Source organism: Rana temporaria, chromosome 2, assembly GCF_905171775.1.
Source record: "Rana temporaria chromosome 2, aRanTem1.1, whole genome shotgun sequence".
In the NCBI taxonomy this organism is placed as follows: domain Eukaryota; kingdom Metazoa; phylum Chordata; class Amphibia; order Anura; family Ranidae; genus Rana; species Rana temporaria.
Genome location: NC_053490.1, coordinates 14,079,388 through 14,097,265, shown reverse-complemented (window position 1 = coordinate 14,097,265; position 17,878 = coordinate 14,079,388). Strand labels below are relative to the sequence as shown.

Sequence of the window (17,878 nt, the reverse complement as noted above, 5' to 3'; positions counted from 1 at the left end):
TACTTACCTCCACTGTGCAGTTCGTTTTGCACAGAGTGGCCCGATCCACGTCTTCTGGGGTCCCTCTGCGGCTGTCTCTGGTCCTCCCCGCAAGTACTGACCACAGTCATGCGAAAGAGCTTGCATGGTGGTGAGTAATTGCGGGCGCGCTCCCGTGATACAGTGAGCGGCCATAGCCGCTAAAGGTTTCAGGCATGTCCATCCTTTTCCTTCTTTCCTCCACACTGTACATATTAAGTTCCTGACATCTCTACATTTAATCCCACAGACCTTCCACCATTTTTATTGCTTGTCCATTTTCAGAGAAAGACACTGTGAAGAGCTCATTAGAAAAATTCAATATAACTTTTCGATCCTCATGATGAAATTTTACCTGACTACGGTAATTTGACGTTTGATGGAAGAAGTAAATGTTACCTCCGGCTTTATCCTTCTGGGCTTCTCAGACCTTCACTACAACCATGGTGCCTTCTTCTCCACCCTTCTGGTTATATACACCCTCACATGGATGGCTAACTTACTTTTACTAAGTTCTATTAAACTTTCTTCACAGTTGCACACGCCAATGTACTTTTTCTTAGGGAACTTGTCTGCAGTGGACATCTCTTTCTCTTCGGTGACGGTTCCCAAGCTTCTGTCCTTCATTCTTTATGGTAGGGCCTCCATCTCTTTCCTTGGCTGTTTCCTGCAGATGTTCTCTTTCCTGTTTCTGGGCACGACTGAGAGTCTTCTTCTGGCAGTCATGGCATTTGATCGGTATTTAGCTATCTGTAACCCCTTACGCTACATGTTGCTGATGAATGATAAAGTAATGGTCATGTTGGCTATTATCTGTTGGGTGGCAGGATGTCTACATTCATTATTGCACACTTATATTCTGTCACAGTTAACCTACTGTGAGGACAGACTGATCCCCCACTTCTTCTGTGATATGACCCCCCTCATCAAGCTGTCCTGCTCCAGTACTACACTAGCTGAGCTCTTAATCTACACGGAAGGTTCTACGGTTGTTATAATCCCATTTATTTTCATTCTCATCTCCTATGTGCTCATTGGATGGGCTATAGTGAGAATGAAGACCAGCAGTAGCCGAAGCAAAGCCTTTTCCTCCTGTTCTTCTCATCTTATGGTCATTTGTCTGTTCTATGGTACCGACATTTCCATTTACTTTCGTCCTCCCTCTGACTACTCCTCCCAGTACGATCGTATTGTTAGCATGGCTTACACCATCATCACACCCATGCTTAATCCTTTTATTTACAGCCTAAGGAACCAAGATGTGAGACAGGCTCTGAAGAAGGTCATCATGCAATGTTTTTCTCATAGGTTACCCTAGTAACCCTTTTGCTCATGTTTTGGGATATTGAGATGACTTTTTGTCCATTAATACTTACACGTTGTTCATTATCTCTGAGTAGGACCTTGAATTTCCAATTTTGCATTCCTCTTTATGTTGATGAGATGCAGTGGCGGCTGGTGCTCAAAATTTTGGGGTGGTGCAAACAAACTGAAAAAAAAAACATCAATTGCCACCACTGTGCCCATAAAAATGCAGCCAGTTTCCCCCCAAATGAGCCAGTTTCCCCTCAAATGCAGCCAGATTTCCCCCAAATGCAGCCAGTTTCCTCTCAAATGCAGCCAGTTTGTCCCCAAATGCAGCCAATTTCCTCTCAAAGGCAGCCAGTTTGTCCCCAAATACAGCCAGTTTCCTCTCAAATGCAGCCAGTTTGTCCCCAAATACAGCCAATTTGTCCCCAAATGCAGCCAGTTTGTCCCCAAATGCAGCCAGTTTGTCCCCAAATGCAGCCAGTTTGTCCCCAAATACAGCCAGTTTGTCCCCAAATGCAGCCAGTTTCTCCCCAAATACAGCCAGTTACTCCCCAATTGCAGCCAGTTTCCCCCAACCCGGCACTAACCTTCCTCGAGTCAGCGCCGTCCTCCACGCTTCCTTCCGCTCCCTCAATGTCTTCTTCCGTCCTCGATGTTGCTTCAGCCAATCAGGTGACCGGTAACCAGACCCGGTGCACCTGATTGGCTGAGAGGCGGGTCAGTGTTAGGGACGCAAGAACACAGCATGGTTTAAACAGGGAACGCACAGCCGTGCGCCCTCTGTTTAACCATTTGGAAGTTGATTAGATCCAGAAAAATGTGTATATCCAGGGTGCTCCAAGAATTTGAATCCTGACAGATAAAGTCTGTGTTGGAGAGGGTAGCAGATCTTCACACACTTTAGGTAGCACTCAGGGAGACAAGCAATCTCTAATGGGAACAGAAAAACAAACAAGGCGCCTCTAAGTGCAGAAATATAAAACTTTTAATATCCCCTAAAGGGGTTAAAAACACTTACAAGATGGTGGATGAAGCAGGCATGTAGCAGGTAAGTGTGTCCAGAAGATGTTCCAGTGGCAGGGCAGTCCCACTCTGATGATAAAGCTTCCAGGGAGGTCCACAAGATAACAGCCAACTTGTGCTGTGAGTGTTTAGGGAACACAATGGTGCTGGAGCTTGGGGATGATGTCAGAGGAAGCGAGACAAGAACCAGCATGGAACACAAACAGGAAGAGGACAGGAAGTGTGTCATAGAGGCGGGACGCGTTTCAGAACAGCTCATTGGTTCCTTCTTCAGCCAGTGACCTGGCCACTACACGTTGGGACTGCCCTGCCACTGGAGCATCTTCTGGACACACTTACCTGCTACGTGCCTGCTTCATCCACCATCTTGTAAGTGTTTTTAACCCCTTTAGGGGATATTAAAAGTTTTATATTTCTGCACATAGAGGCACCTTGTTTGTTTTTCTGGAAGCTGATTAGAGCCCACAGGCCACTGCTCTGGACAACTAGTAGGCACAGAGCACTTAGTCTTTCATGGGTCATCGTGGTTCTCAATTTCTGAATGACCTTTCTCCTGAGCTACAAGTGAGAATTCTGCTCAACTATATTTGAATAGCTACAATAAAGGAAAGGCCTTCATCATGTAGTAAAACTGGCTTTTGAGATGGAGTGAGACATGACCGGAGCTTGGCAAAAGCTGCAAACTGGACAATTCCCTCAATTAGAGCCCACAGGCTCTAATCAGAAGCCTATTAGAGCCTCTGGCTCTAAACAGGCACTACCAAAACACCCCCCGCCCCTGTTATTCAGATGGCCGGCGCTCAACAGTGGGCCGGGCACCTGAATAGTGGGCGGCAGCGGCAACAATAGATAGATTCATGCAATACATGAATATATCTATTGTTGAGTGACAGGTGCAGGAGAGAGGGGGTGGCGCTCCTGTGCCCACTATGGATGCACCGCCACTGATGAGATGCTGGACCACATACACCTCCAACTTGTCAGCTGGAATTGCGCCTCCAACCAAAGCTCACAATGTGCTTTGTTGAAATGGACATGCCTATTACCACCAAACCTGAAACATCTCCATCTAACCAAACCTCTTCCTTTACAATGTACTCCACAGTGACCCATCCAAGGCTCTTGGCTTACATTTGGTATTTTGTCTCTAAAATAATTTTTATTATTACCAGTGCCAGATTTATAAGGGGGGGGGGGCAATTGCCCCAGGCCCCCCTGCCAGAGGAGACCTCAGTCTTCCTTTATAAAAAAATAAAAAACAGATTTTCCTTTGAGACTTGGTAGTGTGTCCATTGAGGGAATTGTCCAGTTTGCAGCTTTTGCCAAGCTCCGGTCATGTCTCACTCCATCTCAAAAGCCAGTTTTACTACATGATGAAGGCCTTTCCTTTATTGTAGCTATTCGAATATATTTGAGCAGAATTGTCACCTGTTGCTCAGGAGAAAGGTCATTAAGGAAATTGAGAACCACGATGACCCATGAAAGACTAAGGGCCAGATCCACAAAAGGGATACGCCGGCGTATCTACTGATACGCCGTCGTATCCCTGTTTCTATCATTGGAACTGATCCACAGAATCAGTTTCCAATAGATAGGCAGAAGATCCGACATGTGTAAGGGACTTACACTGTCGGATCTTAGGATGCAGTACCACGGCCGCCGCTGGGGGCATTTCTCGTCGAAATGCCGATTCGGGTATGCAAATTAGCACTTACGGAGATCCACAAAGCTTTTACGCTTCGTTTTTTCTCCGTAAGTATTAGTTTGCAAACGCAAAATTAGGGCTGCTTTTACAAGACCTAAACTGTTTAGGCCTTGTAAAAGTAGACCCTTCTATCCCGCGTCGCCGTCTTTTTTTTTTTCAAATTTTTTTTTTCTCGCCGCAACTCGTATTTTTTTTTTTTTACGCTCGTCGCGATTCTCAAAACCCGGCGCAACGTAAAACCGCGCAAAGCACGTCGGGAAAATGATGTCGTGAGCATGCGCAGTACGTCCGGCGCGGGAGCGCGCCTAATTTAAATGGGACTCGCCCCATTTGAATAGGAACGCCTTGCGCCGGCCGGATTTAAGTTACACAGCCGAAAATTTCTAGGTAAGTGCTTTGTGGATCGGGCACTTAGGTAGAAATTTTGCGGCAGTGTAACTTAAATGGGAGTATTTAAGTTACGGCGGCTGGCTGTGGATCTGGCCCTAAGAGCCGGTTTACACTGGGTCGGCACGACTTCGGGGGTGACTCTGCAATTTTGCAAGCGACTCAGAGGCGACTTGCAAAATTACTTCTGTATAGAAGTCAATGCAAGTCGCCTCGAGTCGCACCCGAGGTCGTACAAGAACCTTTTTTCTAAGTCGGAGCGACTTGCGTCGCTCCTATTAGAACGGTTCTGGTGAATAGAATGGGACGCGACCTGTCAGGCGGCTGAGTCGCCTGACGAGACGCCCCAGTGTGAACCGGCTCTAAGTGCAGGAAGAAAGACTTTTTGTAAATATTGTGATGTATGACTGTGATGCATGACTTGCCAGTTCCAATGACCTTTGTAATGTGTATTCTTACAGTCAATAAAATTGAGGGGAAAAACAATCAGACTTGTGTCTTCTTTGGAACCTAACATATTTCTTTAAAGCAAATGGTTTATCATTCTTTTTCAGTTCATGTTTCTATTTGTCATTTGATTGAATTTTTATGTTGAGGCCCCCCCCCCCAAACTTGAAGTGCCCCAAACCCCCCAAGGTTTAAATCTGGCACTATTACAATAAATTGATCATATATGCATCTTAAGGCCTGTACACACGGTCGAACTTTCGGCCAACAAACTTCAAAATCAACAAGTTTTCAAATTTGTCCGATCGTGTGTACCAACTTTTTCGGGTTTCATCGGACAAAAAGTTTGGTCTGCAAACGGACAAACTTTTCGACAACAAAAGTCTGATGGTGCCTAGTCCTACCGTGTGTACAGCAAGCCATCGGACTTTTGCACAAAGTGCAAATACGCATGCTCAGAACCAATGTTAAAATCAACCAACAATAGCAGAAGTTAACCAAAGGGTGGCGGTGAAGAGCAGAAAAGAGCATAAAAACCACGCGATGTTGGGAAAGTTTTAGAAATGTCCGAGCGTGTGTATGCTATGGGTGTGACCGGACAAAAATCCAAGGGAAAGTTTGTCGGATGTCCGACCGTGTGTACGAGGCTTTAGAAATATTAAAAGCAGTTATTGGGTTTTGGGGCCCCGTACGCGGCTAGGCTCCCAAAAAGTATCCCCATACTCAGGAGAAGCAACAGAATGCATTTTGGGGTGTAATTCCACATATACCCATGTCGTGTGTGAGCAATATATAATTTAGTGACAATTTTGTGCAAAAAAAAAATATATATATATATATATATATATATATATATATATATGTATATATATTTTTTTTTTTTACAGAAACTTGTGGCAAAATAAAATATTCCATGGACTCAACATGCCTCTCAGCAAATAGCTTGGGGTGTCTACTCTACAAAATGGGGTCATTTGGGGGGGGGGGGGGGTTGAACTGTCCTGGCATTTTATGCCCAACATTAGATCTTTATGCCACCCATCACCCACTCTTCTAACCACTTGAAGACAAATCCCTTTCTGACACTTTTTGTTGCAATTTTTGTTCCACACAGTATTGGCGCAGCAATTTTTCAAACACATTTTTTTTTTTTTATTTGAATGCACTAAAATACACTATATTGCCCAAATGTTTGGTAAAATATAAAAGATGATCTTATGCCAAGTACATAGATAACAAACAGCCCTTCTGGTCTCCGATCAGCTCTATCAGCAACCACTGGCTGCACTCTGAGGCCCCGTACACACATCCGAGAAACTCGACAAGCAAAACACATCGTTTTGTTCATCGAGTTCCTTGTGAAGCCGCCGAGAATCTCGGCGAGCCAAGTTTCCTCATTGACTAACGAGGAAATAGAGAACATGTTCTCTATTTGGCCCGACGAGATCCTCGTCGGCTTCCTCGGCCAAAAGTGTACACACGACCGGGTTTCTTGGCAGAATACGGCTCCGATCGAGTTTCTGGCTGAATTCTGCCGAAAAACTTGGTCGTGTGTACAGGGGCCTCAGGTCCTCAGTGGGACAGGAGAGCCCAAGAAAAGCATGAAAGATGAAGGGGGGGGGGATTCTCTCCCACTGCTTGTAAAAGAAGTCTAGTGGCTAATTAGCTGCTTGGACTGCTTTTACATGAAAGCCAACCGCTGGCTGAAAAGAATAATACCAAGATGATACCTAAACCTGCAGGCATCATTCTGGTATAATCACTCAAAATCCAGCAACATACCAGTACGTTGCTGGTCCTTGAGCTTATATTGTAATGACCTTTTGTTTACATGCAGACTGTTTTTTTGCAATCTGCCCAGAAAAAAAAGTAAAACATATATGCCTGTGAAGAAAATAGACTTTATTCTGTATTTTCTGAGAGGTTCGTTTTTTTTAAGAACCCCTGGACCGATCTGGGTGAAATTTTGATATGTTGGTCCCCCAGATCGGGGCTATCAGGGGATATGTAATGGTAGGGATACCTTGTGTGGAAAGGGGTGTTCAAACTTTTGGGAAAATTGTGTGCTCTCTGCTTGGAGATAATTGGTTTATTCCTTAACTGATCTTAACCACTTAAGCCCCGGACCTTTAGGCAGCTAAATGCCCAGGCCAGGTTTTGCGATTCGGCACTGCGTCGCTTTAACAGACAATTGCGCGGTCGTGCGACGTGGCTCCCAAACAAAATTGGCGTCCTTTTTTCCCCACAAATAGAGCTTTATTTTGGTGGTATTTGATCACCTCTGCGGTTTTTATTTTTTGCGCTATAAACAAAAATAGAGCGAAAATTTTGAAAAAATATCAATATTTTTTACTTTTTGCTATAATAAATATCCCCCAAAAACATATATAAAATTTATTTTTTTCCTCAGTTTAGGCCGATACGTATTCTTCTACCTATTTTTGGTAAAAAAAAATCGCAATAGGCGTTTATCGATTGGTTTGCGCAAAATTTATAGCGTTTACAAAATAGGGGATAGTTTTATTGCATTTTTATTAATTTTTTTTTTTTTACTACTAATAGCGGCGATCAGCGATTTTTTTCGTGACTGCGACATTATGGCGGACACTTTGGACAATTTTGACACATTTTTGGGACCATTGTCATTTTCACAGCAAAAAATGCATTTAAATTGCATTGTTTATTGTGAAAATGACAGTTGCAGTTTGGGAGTTAACCACAGGGGGCGCTGTAGGAGTTAGGGTTCACCTAGTGTGTGTTTACAACTGTAGGGGGGTGTGGCTGTAGGACTGACGTCATCGATCGAGTCTCCCTATATAAGGGATCACTCGATCAATGCAGCGCCATAGTGAAGCACGGGGAAGCCGTGTTTACATACAGCTCTCCCCGTTCTTCAGCTCCGGGGAGCGATCGCGACGGAGCGGCTATAAACGAATAGCCGCGCCGTCGTCCCGGATCGCTCCCCGCGGGAATCCGACCGCCGCATGTAGCGGGGGGGGTCCCGATCGGACCCCCCACCCGCTAGAAGGCAAGGACGTACATGTACGCCCATTTGCCTGTACGTGCCATTCTGTGGACGTACATATACATGCGGCGGTCGGGAAGTGGTTAATATCTCCCAGGCAGAGAGAGGGCGGGTGTACTATAAAAGCTTGCTGTTGCAATGTCATCTGCTACTGTCATGTAAATGAACCTTAGTCTGGCTCTCAAGACACTGTATTGTGTGAATTTCTATTGATGATAAATGTGTATTGGAGGCTCGTTAGTACCCATTGTATGCTGTTGTGGGTGGAGTGTGTCATTGTCCATCTGATTACTGCAAGTATTCTTTTTGGTGTATATAAGAGCCTGCCTTCTCAATAAAGAGGTTCTATGCCTGGTACACCCTTCATGAAGTCTTGGCTCATGTTTGGGGGAATATTCTAACCATTGGGAAGAATCATCCTGGAAACTGCATTCATCTCCACTATCCCTCTACCTCCTATGATAGCGATAATCACTTATGCTCGGCGATTGAGGAACGGAAAGAAGACCGCAGTACCATAACCACTGCAGGTCTTAACAATGCCAAAGCATGGGGGCAATCCGCCCTTAATATTAGGGGCAAATCGCCCCTCCACCCCTGCCCCCATTCTTGGGCATATGTGCCCATTTTGAAGGCTTATATGCAAGTAATCGGCCATAAAAAGGGTATGGGGGTCTGGGTACTGCCCCGGGGGACATGTCTCAATGCAAAAAAAAAATGAGGAGCAGTGATTTTAAAGTGGATGTAACCCAATTCATACAATTTGAGCTGGGCACATATATCTGCAGTATTTTGTTATCTCTGTTCAAAGAGCCAAGTCCCGTAGCTCTCTCCTGACCCGTTCCTCTGTTATCAGCCGGACAAATTCTCGAACACATCAGATAAAAGCAGCCTGACATTTCTGTCCAGGGAGGTTGCTATAAATAGATTAGCAGGGAGCTGGCCCTGTTACAAAACACCTCTAAGGCCGCGTACACACGGTCGATCCATCCGATGAGAATGGTCCGACGGACCGTTTTCATCGGTTCACCGCTGAAGCAGACTGATGGTCTGATGTGCGTACACACCATCAGTTCAAAAACCGATCGGGTCAGAACGCGGTGACGTAAAACGCACGACGTGCTGAAAAAAACTAAGTTCAATGCTTCCAAGCATGCGTCGACTTGATTCTGAGCATGCGTATGATTTTTAACCGATGCTTTTGCATACTAACCATCGGTTTTGACCTATCGGTTAGGTGTCCATCGGTTACATTTTAAAGCAAGTTCTACATTTTTTGACCGAAGGTTAACTGACCGATGGGGCCCACACACGATCGGTTTGGACCGATGAAAAGGACCTTTAGTCCGTTGTCATCGGTTTTGACAGACCGTGTGTAAGCGGCCTTAGAGTCTCTGCCTATGATGAGAGGGGGGTGTGTTCCTTTCCTCCAATCAGCAATTTTTGGCTGTATGCCCAGACATCACACTCTGTGTTAAACAGGAAGAGAAAATTTTCTAACACGATCTGAACTTTCTAAACAGTATATAAATGTGAAAACAGCAGATATACATGTACAACCTATTGCGCTTTACAAGTTTCTCACTCATAACCTATGTAGGGAGATTTGTTTCATCCCTGTGTATCATCTGAATGATACACAGGGATGCAAAATGCAGGTAAAGGGCCAGGCCCCTTTTTGCGATTCAGCACTGCGTCGATTTTACTGACAATTGCGCGGTCATGCAATGTGGCTCCCAAACAAAATTGACGTCCTTTTTTTCCCCACAAATAGAACTTTCTTTTGGTGGTATTTGATCACCTCTGTGGTTTGTATTTTTTGCGCTATAAACAAAAACAGAGCGACAATTTTGAAAAAAATGCAATATTTTTTACTTTTTGCTAGAATAAATATCCCCCAAAAATATATAAAAAAAACGTTGTTTCCCTCAGTTTAGGCCGATACGTATTCTTCTACCTATTTTTGGTAAAAAAAAATTCAATAAGCATTTATCAATTGGTTTGCGCAAAATGTATAGCATTTACAAAATAGGGGATCGTTTTATTGCATTTTTATAATTTTTTTTTTTTACTACTAATGGCGGCGATCAGCGTTTTTTTTCATGACTGCGACATTATGGCGGACACATTGGACAATCTTGACACATTTTTGGGACCATTGTCATTTTCACAGCAAAAAATGCTATAAAAATGCATTGTTTACTGTGAAAATGACAATTGCAGTTTGGGAGTTAACTACTAGGGGGCGCTGAAAGGGTTAAGTGTGACCTCATATGTGTTTCTAACTGATGAGGGGGCGGGGCTGGATGTGTGACGTCATTGATCGCCTTTCCCTATATCAGGGAACAGACGATCCCTGACACTGCCACAATGAAGAACAGGGAAGGTGTGTTTACACACACCTCTCCCCGTTCTTCAGCTCCGGGGACTGATCGCGGGACTCCGGCGGCGATCGGGTCCGCGGTCACGGAGCTTCGGATTGGGTCGTGGGCGCACTCCGCGGGCGCGCGCCCGCGACCCACGGCTGGGCATTTAACAATCACGTACAGGTACGTGATTGTACCCAGCCGTGCCATTCTGTCGAAGTATATCAGCGTTAGGCGGACCTTAAGTGGTCAAAGGGGTTGTAAAGGTAAAACAAAAATTCCCCATAATAGCTTCCTTTACCTAAGTGCAGTCCTCCTTCATTTACCTCATCCTTCCATTTTGCTTTTACATGTCATAATTTTTTCTGAGAAATCCTCACTTTTTGTTCTTCTGTCTGTAACTCCACACAGTAATGCAAGGCTTTCTCCCTGGTGTGGAGTGTCGCGCTCGCCCCCTCCCTTGAGGGCGGAGGGGGCGAGCAGGATAGTTAGGACGCTCTCTATGTTGCAGATAGAGAAAGGAGCTGTTTGTTAGTGGGCATGAAATCCTGCAGGATGTCAATAGACGTCCAGTCAGGATTTCACAACCACTTCCCAGACATCAATATACTATTGACCGGGCGAGAAGTGGTTAACCACTTAAGGACCGCCTCCTGCACATATACGTCGGCAGAATGGCACGGCTGGGCACATGTACGTACAGGTACGTCCTGTACTAGTACCCAGCCGTGGGTCGCAGGCGCGCGCCCGCGGCGCGCTCCCGCGACCCGGTCCGAAGCTCCGGGACCTGGCGATCGGTCCCCGGAGCTGAAGAACGGGGAGAGCCGTGTGTAAACACGGCTTCCCCGTTCTTCACTGTGGCGGCTGCATCGATCGTGTGATCCCTTTTATAGGGAGACACGATCGATGATGTCAGACCTACAGCCACACCCCCCTACAGTTGTAAACACACACTAGGTGAAACAAAACTCCTTCAGCGCCCCCTGTGGTTAACTCCCAAACTGCAACTGTCATTTTCACAATAAACAATGCAATTTAAATGCATTTTTTGCTGTGAAAATGACAATGGTCCCAAAAATGTGTCAAAATTGTCCAAAGTGTCCGCCATAATGTCGCAGTCACGAAAAAAATCGCTGATTGCCGCCATAAGTAGTAAAACATTTTTTTTTATAAAAATGCAATAAAACTATCCCCTATTTTTTAAACAATATAAATATTGCGCAAACCAACCGATAAACGCTTATTGCGATTTTTTTTATACCAGAAATAGGTAGAAGAATACGTATCGGCCTAAACTGAGGAAAAAAAATGTTTTTTTATATATTTTTGGGGGATATTTATTATAGCAAAAAGTAAAAAATATTGCATTTTTTTCAAAATTGTCGCTCTATTTTTGTTTATAGCGCAAAAAATAAAAACCGCAGAGTTGATCAAATACCACCAAAAGAAAGCTCTATTTGTGGGAAAAAAAGGACGCCAAATTTGTTTGGGAGCCACGTCGCACGACTGCGCAATTGTCTGTTAAAGTGACACAGTTCCGAATCGCAAAAAGGGGCAAGGTCATTTAGCAGCATTTTGGTCCGGGTCTTAAGTGGTTAAACATAAAGGATTACTAAGGTACAGTGGATCGAAAAAACAAAAACAAACATTCGGTTTAGTAATTATGCATATGAGCGTATCATTTTTTTTTTTTTTTCGTGGGGGAGTGGATCTTGGGTGGGAGTTCCCACACTTTTTTCCCCAGGACTTGACCCCTGATTGTGAAAATCAGGTATTTTTAAATTGAACAGTTACAACTTATGTAAACATTATAGTGATTACATAAAATGCACAGATCCCTTTAGTTTCCATTTTCTTTATGTCAATGTGTCAAAGACAGGGGGAGCCTTAATTTGAGCAACCAAGATCTTGAAGAGCTTATAGGTAAGTCGGGGGACATATATCTGTATTGTGTAGGCTTGATTTTATTTACATACTGTATATTCTAGGTATAATGTATTTGTTTTCTGAAAGAATCCTTAATATCTTTATTCCGTAAGCTGTACACAATCGGGTTTAGCATAGGTGGTAATACTGTGTAGAACATGGCCACTAAAGAGTCGTATGAAGCAGTTGGTCGAACATACATGAAGATCGAAGGCAAGAAGTACATGTTCACCACCACAAAATGGGAAGCACAGGTAGAAAATGCTTTCTTACGCCCTTTGGATGATGCTATCTTGAGCACAGACTTCATTATTTGTACATAGGATGTCACGATTAGAGAAAAACATAATGCAATTACAATGGCACTAAGAGAGGAACCTACTGCCACATTGAGTGAGGTGTCAGCACAAGCTAACTGAAGCAATGGTGGGTGGTCACAGTAGTAATGACGAATGATGTTTGGGCCACAAAAAGGCAACCTAAAAGCCAGTATGATCATTGCAATTGGACATACTAAGCCTAATATCCACGAGGACATAGCTAGGATGATATATACATGTCTGACCATGATGTTATGATAATGGAGGGGAGAACAAATGGCCACATAGCGATCATAGGCCATGACGGCCAGGAGAAAGCACTCAACCGCTTGACAAACAATAAAGAAATACATCTGGAGGAAGCAGCCCACAAAAGAGATGACATCATTGTTCATTGAGAACTTGGCAAGCATCTTGGGGATGTTCACTGTGGTGGAACTCATGTCCAACAACGAGAGGTTGCTGACAAAGAAATACATTGGAGTGTGAAGTTTTTGGTCCAGAATAATGAGGAGAAATATGATGCCATTTCCAATGACAGCGAAAAGGTAGATAAAGAGAAAAACACAAAAAAGAAGAGTATTGAGACTTTGAAGACTTGGAAAGCCAAAAATGATAAACTCTGTCACCGATTTTGTAGAGACATTAGTAACATCCACATCACGATTGAATACTGTATTTACCTACACATGAACAAGGTTATAATATATTTAATAGAATACTGTTTTGTTCAAAAAGATAACTAGTAGCTAGATTCAGGATGGCGAGCACATACTTGCGGCGGCGTAGCTTAAGGCATTTAAGCTACGCCGCCGTAAGTTAGCGAGGCAAGTACATGATTCAAATTGTACTTGCCTGCTAAGTTACGGCGGCGTAGCCTAAAGTGGGCGGGCGTAAGGGCGCCTAATTCAAATTTGTCTGAGGGGGAGTGTTTTATGATAATGAGGCTTGACCCGACGTGATTGACGTTTTTTTTAACTGCGCATGCGCCGTGCGCCTACATTTCCCAGTGTGCATTGCGGCTAAGTCCGCCGCACGGGCCTATTGATTTCGACGTGGACGTAAACGACGTAAATCCCTATTCACGGACGACTTACGCAATCGACGTAAAATTTTCGAATTTCGACGCGGGAACGGCGGCCCATACTTAACATTACTATTCCATCTATTTCATGGAATAACTTTAGGCCTGCTAATGCGTTACGTAAACGGCGTATCTGTACTGCGTCGGGCCGGGCGTACGTTCGTGAATAGGCGTATCTACTGATTTACATATTCTACGCCGACCGCAATGGAATCGCCACCTAGCGGCCAGCCTAAAAATTACACTTTAGGATACGAGGGTGTAAGACACTTACACCGCTCGTATCTGAGCCTAATTTAAGCGTATCTGGTTACCAGAATACGCTTAAATTAGCGCAGACGCAAATTATGACTTAGGCTGGCGTATCTACTGATACGCCAGCCTAAGTCTCTCTGAATATGGCTAATTTATTTTATAGCACATGGACCTTATATTATGTTGTAAATTATTTATGGAGAAGGACTGAGAATAAAATGGGTGGATTTTGAAACTTGGGGAAATCAATCTAAGGCTCAGTACACAAACTGTAAGATGGGGCATGGTGGCCTAAATGCTTCATGCACTGTTGCAGTTATCTATGAATTTTCTACTGCTTCTCAGAATGGCCCAGCCATGGTTAAAGCCCTGGTGCTGGTGGTAGATGTTCTACATCCTATATAACAGTAATGGTCAACCTTGGCATCCCAGATGTTTTGGAACTACATTTCCCATGATTCACATGCACTCAGCAGTGTAGTTGAGCATCATGGGAATTGTAGTTCCAAAACACCTGAGGTACCAAGGTTGGCCATCACTGCTATATAGTGTGGACCTAGACTATATGGGAACATTTTTTAATAAGCAGATTAGACAAGCCTGGGTAACCTTCTAAAGTTGACACATGTAGTCCAGTTTAAACTTTGTGGCCCAGATTCTTGTCCACTGGGCGTATCTCTGCGGCGGCGTAACGTATCCGATTTACGTTACGCCGCTGCAAGTTTTTCAGGCAAGTGCTTTATTCACAAAAGATGCGCTACGCCGGCATAAAGATGCGCCATTGTATGTGAATCTGGCCCACTGTCCGCATGTGTGAAAGGGGCCTAAATATATGTAAACCTTCCACCTATTATAGGTGAATATATTCTTAGCCAGATTCAGAGAGAGTTACGCCGGCGTATCAGTAGATACGCCGTCGTAACTCTGAATCTGCGCCGTCGTGAATTCAAGTGTATTCTCAAATTGAGATACACTTAAATCTAGCTAATATACGACGGCGGGTGCCTTAGCTGTCTTTTTAGGCCGGCCGCTAGGGGCGTGTACGCTGATTTACGCCTAGAATGCGTAAATCAGCGAGATACGCCTATTCACGAACGTACGCTTGCCCGTCGCAGTTAAGATATGCCGTTTACGTAAGGCGTTTTCAGGCCTAAAGTTATTCCACCAAAAAGATGGCGCAGCCAATGTTAAGTATGGACGTCGGACCCGCGTCGAATGTAAAATTTTTTACGTTGTTTGCGTAAGTCGTCCGTGAATGGGGCTGGGCGTAATTTACTTTCACGTCGAAACCAATAAGTCTTTGCGGCGTAATTTGGAGCATGCACACTTGGATATGTCCACGGACGGCGCATGCGCCGTTCCTAAAAAACGTCAATCACGTCGGGTCACAAATCATTAGCATAAAACACGCCCACCTCTTCACAATTTAAATTAGGTGCGCTTAGGCCGGCACATTTACAATACGCCGCCGTAACTTAGGACGCAAGTGCTTTGTGAATACAGCACTTGCCTCTCTAACTTACGGCGGCATAGCGTATATGCGATACGCTACGCCTGCCTAACGTTAGGCACCTTTGCGTGAATCCAGCTAACAATGTTCTATTTTCCATGTTGTTACACCAATATGAACATTTTATGTCATCTATTTTTTTTTGACACTCGTTTGAATCACTTCTAAGGTTATTTTTTACATGCACTCATCCTATCACTTTTTTTTTTTTTTTTATACTGTTTTGCACTTTACACTTTGCATTTATTCCCTAGATGTATATCTAGGGTACACTAATGTGTTAGCGCTGCATCTTCTCTCTTTTTTATTTGTACAAACTGCTGAGCAATATAGGACTGACAAAACTGTAAAACACAGTTGGGTAGATTCACATACAATGGCCTAAAATTAGGACGGCCTAGCCTAGTCTTTTTAGGCTACACGGCCGTAAATTATTTAGGCTATTAGTGATTCTCAAACCACTTAACCTTCAAATTTTCGGCGGCGTAGCCTAAAACGAGCGGGCGTAAGCGCGCCTAATTCAAATGACCTGTTTGGGGGCGTGTACTATGGAAATGAGGCTCGACATTTTTGCGTACTGCGCATGCGCCGGGCGACCACATTTCCCAGGGCGCATTGCGGCTAAGTACGCCGTACGGCCCTATTGATTTCGACGCGGACGTAAACGAAGTAACTCCCGATTCGCGGACGACTTACGCAAACGACGCTAAAAATTCGAACCTCGCGGCGGGAACGGCGGCCATACTTAACAATAGTTAGTCCACTAGAGCATAGCTCTAAATTTAGGTGGCCTATCCCTTACGGAAACGACGTAACTCGACGGTGTAGGCCTGGCGTACGCTCGTAAATCGTCGTAAATCGGCGTATCCCCTTATTTACATAATCTACGCCGGCCGCAATGGAAGCGCCATCTAGCGGCTACCAGAAACATTGCAAGCTAAGATAGAACGGCGCAAGCCGGCCTATCTTAGCTTTGTTAAAGTGTATCTCTGTTTGAGAATACAGTTAAACAAACGCCGGCGTAGATTCAGAGTTAGGTCGGCTTATCTGCAGATAAGCCGGCCTAAGGCCCCATACACACGAGAGGATTTATCCGCGAATACGTTCCAGCGGAACGTTTCCGCGGATAAATCCTCTCGAGGATTTCAGCAGATTTCTCTGCGATGGAGTGTACACACCATCGCATTGAAATCCGCGCCGAAATCCTCTGGCGATGACGTGTCGCGCCGTCGCCGCGATTATGAAGCGGCGACGTGCGCGACGCTGTCATATAAGGAATTCCACGCATGCGTCGAACCATTACGACGCATGCGGGGGATCCCTTCGGACGGACGGATCTGGTGAGTCTGTACAGACGAGCGGATCCATCCGTTGGGATGGATTCCAGCAGATGGATTTGTTTGGCATGTCAGCAAATATTCGATCTGCTGGAATCCATCCCAGGGGATAAATATCCGCGGAAACAGATCCGCTGGAGTGTACACACCATAGGATCTATCCGCTGAAACCCATTTGCTGGGATTTTTCAGCGGATGGATTCTATCGTGTGTATGGGGCCTAACTCTTTGTGAATCTACCTAAGTGTATATAGTGGGATGGTGTGGAGCACATAAGGTACAGCATAGTAAATATGACCCCCCCTACTTTAAGGTGACCAGATTTTTTAATTAAATCCGGGGACAAGTTTTTTCTTTTTACTAGTAATGGCGTCAATTAGCGACACTCTGCCCAAGTCTTACTCTCCGGGCCCCGTCTACTACTGGGTGGGGAGCGGAAGAAGAAGATCACTCTGCCAGGAAAGGCAAGGAGATAGGCAGGTGGCTGGCTGGGTCTTGAGACAAGGCAGAAGAAAATGCAAGCGGAGCTGGATGGGCATGCACCCGAAACTGAAGAAATATTCCCTCCGCTTCGACCAGCACATGATCATCAGAAAGGGGCACAGATAATGGAAATAAATAGACCCCCCCCCCCCTAAGCTAGTAGTAGCGGCGGAGCGGGGGAGTGTAATTCAGAATTTGTTTTTTAAATTCTGCACTGACTGTCATTGAAATTGCCCCAACCCCTGTTCAAATCCAATCCGGGGACAAAACCGGGGACAGACTTGGTCCGGGGACAGTGTCCTCAATCCGGGGACTGTCCCCGGAAACCGGGGATGTCTGGTCACCCTACCCTACTTGCATTTAGCAGGGTCCCCTCCAGGCTACTTGCACAGGCCAGCGCAGAAGAGGTTCTGAGGCCTTGAGTCATCAATTACTTACATTTTCTAGAACTCCCATAGCCAGAATCTGGCAGAAAATCACAAACAAAAAATGAAAAGTAGTGATTAGGCAAATCAGATTGATGATTTTCAGTTGGTCATTAGCAGATAGACGGACACTTGGCTTATGTGCCTCGTCTGCTTATGTAACTCATCAAATCAGGGAAAGAATTTATATTAATTTGTTTTGATCCTCAAGGACCGATTACGGTACATATATTGTTTGTATATAATAAACAACTTT

The 17,878-nt window shown here is 44.7% G+C and overlaps 2 protein-coding genes across 2 annotated transcripts; one reads left to right on the top strand and one right to left on the bottom strand.

Annotated features, from left to right (window-relative positions):
• The first annotated feature begins 256 nt into the window (after nt 1-256).
• On the top strand, nt 257-1,470 carry LOC120928482 (olfactory receptor 1361-like). The gene has a single exon (XM_040339577.1). It carries the CDS (start codon nt 398-400, stop codon nt 1,334-1,336), a length of 939 nt encoding a protein of 312 aa, XP_040195511.1. The 5' UTR covers nt 257-397; the 3' UTR covers nt 1,337-1,470.
• Nucleotides 1,471-12,117: 10,647 nt separating this feature from the next.
• Nucleotides 12,118-17,653, bottom strand: LOC120928174 (olfactory receptor 6N1-like). Its single transcript, XM_040339284.1, has 2 exons — nt 17,636-17,653; nt 12,118-13,211 (listed from the first exon to the last, which is right to left on the bottom strand). The coding sequence occupies exons 1-2, from the start codon at nt 17,651-17,653 to the stop codon at nt 12,267-12,269; spliced, it is 963 nt and encodes a 320-aa protein (XP_040195218.1). The 3' UTR covers nt 12,118-12,266.
• Nucleotides 17,654-17,878: the final 225 nt, after the last annotated feature.

Excerpts from the sequence above, each read along its gene's own strand:
- LOC120928482 (XM_040339577.1), top strand. The coding sequence starts at position 398 with ATGGAAGAAGTAAATGTTACCTCCGGCTTTATCCTTCTGGGCTTCTCA.